Raw genomic sequence first — 6,427 nt, 5'->3', positions numbered from 1 at the left:
AGCAATCTTTTTGCAGAATTGGATTCTTTTTAAATACATAAGACTGCAAAAGTGAAAGTAAAAATCTAGTGGAAATTAAACAAGGAAATTAAATGCAGTAAAAGGTAAAAACTAAATCGTAGCTACCAGTAAATTGGTTTAAACTTTTCTAGTGTAAGTTGGAGTAAGTTCCACTGTGCATATCTAGTAGTACTTGTACATGGAATCATTATTGCATGGTCAAATCTCCAATTCTTTTCACTCATCTAAAAAAAGTACCAATAAATCTTTTAGTCAAAACTATAATTTAGTTTTTTCACTTGAAATTTCATCCTTTACAGTTCCGTAGCTTCTTTATTGCTGCGTCTAATTGCTCGATGCAATTGTTGCGAAGTTATAGTTTTATCTGCTGTTGAACGAATTAAACCGATTGCATCGAATTCTAATGGAACTCTGCTTCAACATACAATGGTTTTAACATATAAAGCCGCTCTGGAAGCAAATTAATTTGAAGAGGTTTGAGGGTGTAATACAGGATGTGTACACAGTGAAACTAGCTAAAACTGATAGAATATGATACAGCTAGCTAGTACACAAGCATTGGGGAACTTGGCTTAAGTTCTATTACAGAAGTGATGTTTTGAAGGGGAACGCTTCAATAATCAATCGATGATAATATATGAAGGGTAAAACAAGTTATGGTTTGTCAAAATTATGACACGCATGACAGGTGAACTGCTGTGAGTGTTAAATGATTACAGGATATGGTGTTGCTTAGTTCTCAATTATAGTCACAGTTGTGCCACACTGCACTAGAGTGGTTGGATGAAGTTCATGCCTAGTTAAAAATTGAAAAGGTAAACTCAGAATCCACTAGATTCCCACAAGACGGTTATGATCCTATACTTCGAACACTCAACTTCTTCAATATAGATAGGAACAGATGTTGAGAAAATTTTATTTGATTCGCCTCCAGAGCAGAATAAAGATTATCCTCTATGGTGATGACATTGTTTTGTTCTCTAAAATCAATATTAAATGACTGTAGGTCACCTTGAACCTTCATGCAATAGGTTTATCGGGCAAGTGGTGTGTGAAACCTTCTCTAGCTTGCAGCCTTACGATAAGGTAATGTCAAATTATTTATCAAATGTATATTCAAAACATACATGCTTCTAGTCAAACCGCTACAGACAAAATTAATTCGCTCTAAAATCCACTTAATAGGTTAAAACCTTTTCATGTTGGAGCGCTAATTCCTATAAAAAGATCCTAGTTTGTTTGATTTTTTCCACTGCCAACAGAAACCTATGACAATTTGACAGCCTATGACATAAAAGCAGTGATAAAGAATGTAATATTATAATAAAATAATGTGCATGTATTTATTTTATAAGAATTAATTGTATTTTGTTTAATTCGTTTCATAGCATAAAAATAAATAAAAAATGCTCTAAATAAGCACACATTGCATAACAAGCAAATATATTATATAAAACTTGACTATACTATATAATAAACCATAATAAGACTATACTATATAAAAACTTAACTATATGTAACACCAAAGTAATATTCAATAATTTGTTTAATTTATGAGGTGAAGGCTCAGAAACTTGTAGAATGGGAAGAAAAGGTATGGATGTGCCTTAAGTATGAAGTAACCTATTTCAACTTCACTCTAAATTAGATCAGACTGTCCAGGTTTTCTTCCATCTTTAATCAGATACAGTGAGTTTATAAAGCTGGTTCTTAGGAACCAGATAGAGTTTTGAAGTCAAGTATTTGTAGCGACCTGACGGAAGGCACGGGGCGCATGCCTGTGAAGTTTGAATAAAGTTGTGGAAACGCGTAGCGTTTATGCAGACTAACAGACAGACAGGATGATAAGGTGAGATTTATTAATATAGGCATTTATGTATAATTTTAATTAGTACGATACTTCAAGACTTGTGGACCAGGAGCAATTCAAATCATTGAAATCAGAAGTTACTATTTACAAGGAAACTGTATGGATTGTATGAGTTTGCTTCTACATTCTCCTGCTGTCTTTGGACCTGTTTGGGTAATTTGTCTACTACTTGTTTGATACAGAAAGCGATGTTTGCATTTGTTATATCTATGGATCTTAGGATATTATTCGACCTCACCCAAAATAATTTCAATGTCTAGCCATTTGTTATGATATCCTGAGTGCATGTATGGATTTACGGGTTAAATACGAATCTCACATAACACCTACAAAAACTCCTTATTGTTGGCCATCACAAAACCTCATCATTTATGAAAACAGGTTAGTGAACCTTTTGCACGTTGAAACCCGAATGAATACATCTAAGATACTATAGCAAATTACTCAATATAACTCCTAACCTTATTCTATTTTGGTGATGTATAATTGAGCTACAATATTTTTTGTAGCAAGGACAAGAAAGCATCTAGATAAGCCACAAAAAAATTCACACCAACTTTATTTGTGATTTGGTATTTTAATAAAACACGAGTAACACAAAGACAATATCACAGAATGCAATTGAGCAAATCATATCAAAATATGATTCTATGGAAAAACAACAGCTACAAATGTGTAGATAGATAAATATTAAAAACAAAATATAGCAAATCCACTGTATCTCTAAATGTGAAACAAAAGGGAAATTATGGTGGCATCAAACAAGAGACAATCAGCTAAATGTTTAACTCAGCTGCGTGGAATCAAAAAGAAAGAATGACCTATTCTTGCTCAAAACTACTCGCACTAAGATCACAAGCTGATGCAATAGCTAAAAATGCGAGGTAGTATCCATGTAGAAAGAGAGGAAATAGACTCAACTTTCAAACTACGAAGAAAAACATAAGGAGCTCTGACAAAAATTATTATGAACAGGAATGCTGTTCATGCAGTATAAAATACCTCCGAAAAAAGTGACAAACTTACTCATGCAGTAGGTGCTCAACTAAGATCGGGATTAGAATGAGCACACAATCCCCAACAATATAAGAAATAAAATAAAAGCCAAACAAGACAGCAAAGGGTGTCATTCCTTCTTCTATTCAACGACTACCGGGCCATCGGGTGTCTCTAGCGTTAGGACCTGAACAAGTTCACCCGCTTCGTCGCGACACGTCGATATGCTACCTTTTTGGAGACTACAGTCAAAGTTAATGACGGCTCCTTCAGCATCTTGTGCAAAGGCGTCCTATACAGATTAAAATTAAATAACACAATAAAATGACTATATAATATTTTCCACAAAGTCTTGTCAATTATAAGTAGTGACCATTATCAAGGGAAATTATCACTAGAGTACAAAATACACAAATATTTACCTCTACTTTAGCTTTTACATCATTTACCCAAATCTCCAAAGTGTCTTTCCCTAAAATAGGTTATAAAGAAATGAAAAATAAGTAAGAACAAAAGAGAATGAGATGAAAAGCATTTAATAGCCAATCACAGTTCAAGGTTCACAGTTCAAGGTTCAACTAATATGACTGACTTTTGAAAAAAAATTCAGATTTAGAAAATACTATGAAATACCAGAACAATACAGTAATATTTCCTTCAACCTATTCTGACCGGAAGAGAAGGCGGTTTACTTACGAAAGGTTAATGTGTGAATCATTTCAGTAGATGGAACTCCGAGATCTCCATCTGAAACTTCGCTCCAAGTCCAGGTTCTCACATTGGATGCAGAAACTTTGGGTTCACCAGACTTCACCTTTGTTGCTGGCTTTCTACAAAACCACAAACACTACACAAATAACACAAGGCAAGGCGTTACCTACACTTGGCTTATTTACAACAAAACTAGCAATAACAACTAACAGAATATCACAAATGAGTTTTTAAAATGGCTTCATGCAAAGATACTTAACGCACAAATTGGTACCTAATTAAAAAAACAAAAAATAAAAAACATGTAAAGTAAAAACGGATAGCATAAGATAAGCTGCAATAACAGCAAGGCCAATCGAGGAACAACCACAAAATGTCATTAAATATCTGTCAGAACTACGCTTGTTCACAACTGGTGTCAGTCGCAACGAAGCTTGCTATAGCCAAATGAGAAACAGGCTACTCTAGAAATTGTGACACGATTCTGCCACATTTCACACTATGACAAAAGAAATCATTCAAAAAGCTCTCTGGGTCCATTGCAAACACAGTAAATAATTTACGCAGGTTTCTGCCAATTATTCCTGAACAAATAAGAATTAACTAAGAGCTAACACGAGCGTCAAGGAGACAGTTTCTATTGATCCTTCTTTAAGCGTGTTACATATCAAACTGCAAATGCTTTGTACTTCTTTCATTTGGCATGAGTTGATTAGTTGTAGAAACATGTCAAATTGTTGGCAACAAATAACTGGCAATAGAAAACTGCGAGTAGTGAGGTGATGACAGCTAGCGCAAAGATGAACAAGGACTCGAGTGCATTCAATACCAGTTTACCATCTCACTCTCCAGTATTGATCAGCGGCCCAACAAATGAAAAGATAATGCTTACCATGTAAAGCGCATGAGCAAGTATTGATTCTGCATATTGATTAAATTTTAGCAATGGCGGGCTGCTAGTATGGAGTTTAGTACTGAAGCTTTCTAAGATTATTGCATGAGGAAGGCATCATTTTAATAACATATTTAAAGATTACTTCTAATACCTAAAACATCTTCAATTTACTGATCATTTTGTTATCAATACAGTTCAAGTACGTTTTACAAAGCAAAGGTGAATTTGTTAACAAAGTCATAAATGATATCCACAGCATTAGCAAAATAACAAAAGGACTATGTGATCTTTATTATAGAGGCAAGAAAACAATTTTTTATGTATGTAGTCATTTTTGTACTGTTTCTGGGACTCCGCTAAGGAATGAGTCATTAGTAAAAGACAAGCATAAGGACAACAAAGCGATTAACAAACAACATGTAATACAAAACCGTTAACAGTTTTGTACTGCCCAAACACCGATTTTAACGATCAAAACACCTATTTTAACAGTCAAAACACCCATTTTAACATTCAAAATACCCACTTTAACAGTCCAAACACCCATTTTAACAGCCAATATACCCATTTAAACAGTCAAAACACCCATTTTAACAATCAAAACACCCATTTTAACAATCAAACACCAATTTAAACAGTCGAAGCACTCATTTTAACAGTCGAAGCACTCATTTTAACATTCAAAACGCTCATATTAACAACCATCTTAACACCCATCTTAACAATCAAAACATAAAAAGAAGTACACTAACTACTTTTGTGACACTTACTTTTTGCATGCACTTTTAGCTCTGGCTGCAGACTTTTTGCGAACTACATGCTTGGTAGCCGTTAACATAACAGACATTGTGACCAGTTATGTGTTACTAGAATAGTTTAAAATGAAGTTCAAGTCAGTATGTCGTGAAAAGAAATATATTCCGCACTGCTCATGGATCCTGAATCAGGGCTTATAAGGAAGCTGCAGATGAACAATGCCAATCTGAAAATGGAGTACACATTCATTTAGCCCAAACTGTCTCATACTAGCAACATTTACTTTTATATCTAGCAATGGCGAGTCTTCCAAACTTGAAGCTACTGCAAATTACCAAATAAATGAAATAAAAAATGCATATATAAATGGTGTATAAATAAAATGACTATAGAAAAAATATTTGGCACAATCTTGATGTCATCTAGCTAGTGATGAGTCATTTTAACTCTTGATAAAACACCTTAAAGGCACCAGTTTCCAGAATCAAATCTATAAATCCCACAATCATCCTAAACGTATGTTGATGTTTCAAGAGCCTCTCGAGTAACTTTATCAAAAATATTACAACCTGACAACTACATTAATAGGAAAATATTCTTAGGCTTTCGGAACCACTATATGACTAAGTTGACTCATAAAGTTGATTAAAACTTTGTCCAGATATTACCAAGTCTGTATGTAAATTTTAATACAAAGAATCCTCTCTCCGATAAACTTTTGAAAAAAAATCTCAGACCCCATTAACATAGCAATGCAAATGGCTATATTAAAAGGTTTATTCAAAACAAACCACACAGAAACTTAGTAGAGAATATCAAATTTAGCTTTAACCTATCGTAAAGTTGGTGAAGAGCCTAGAAGGGATATACACGCAAACATATACCGAGGATAAACTTTTACTTAGAGATAGTGCACAAACAGATATATTATTACTTACGTGCAAACCAGCTGCCTTGCTCTGCGTTCAATCTGTTAGTACAATATATTGCATTTACTTCGGTTAACCGATACCAGACTAAGAACATTATGCAAAAAATATCGATTTTCTTCTTTCTCGAGCAATAACTAACGCATTTCTGAAAACTTCATTATAAGGCGAGAAAGTTAGCATGATGAGTTCTTACAATTTAATAGGGAAAGTTGGGACCTCCCCGTCTTTACAATCAAAATATTAATG

The 6,427-nt window shown here is 34.0% G+C and overlaps 1 protein-coding gene across 2 annotated transcripts; it reads right to left on the bottom strand.

The window, feature by feature from the left end:
* Window positions 1-2,448: 2,448 nt before the first annotated feature.
* Window positions 2,449-6,330, bottom strand: LOC137405626 (uncharacterized). 2 transcript variants are annotated; one of them, XM_068091944.1, is made up of 5 exons: window positions 6,188-6,330; window positions 5,264-5,475; window positions 3,584-3,717; window positions 3,310-3,359; window positions 2,449-3,179 (listed from the first exon to the last, which is right to left on the bottom strand). In XM_068091944.1, the coding sequence occupies exons 2-5, from the start codon at window positions 5,338-5,340 to the stop codon at window positions 3,030-3,032; spliced, it is 411 nt and encodes a 136-aa protein (XP_067948045.1). In that variant the 5' UTR covers window positions 5,341-5,475; window positions 6,188-6,330; the 3' UTR covers window positions 2,449-3,029. The 2 variants fall into 2 exon arrangements, with proteins under 2 accessions (XP_067948045.1, XP_067948046.1); XM_068091945.1 differs by having other exon boundaries at window positions 5,264-5,359.
* Window positions 6,331-6,427: the final 97 nt, after the last annotated feature.

This window comes from Watersipora subatra, chromosome 10 (genome assembly GCF_963576615.1).
Source record: "Watersipora subatra chromosome 10, tzWatSuba1.1, whole genome shotgun sequence".
NCBI lineage: Eukaryota > Metazoa > Bryozoa > Gymnolaemata > Cheilostomatida > Watersiporidae > Watersipora > Watersipora subatra.
The sequence above is the reverse complement of the archived record's forward strand: the minus strand, read 5'-3'. Positions and strand labels throughout refer to the sequence as shown.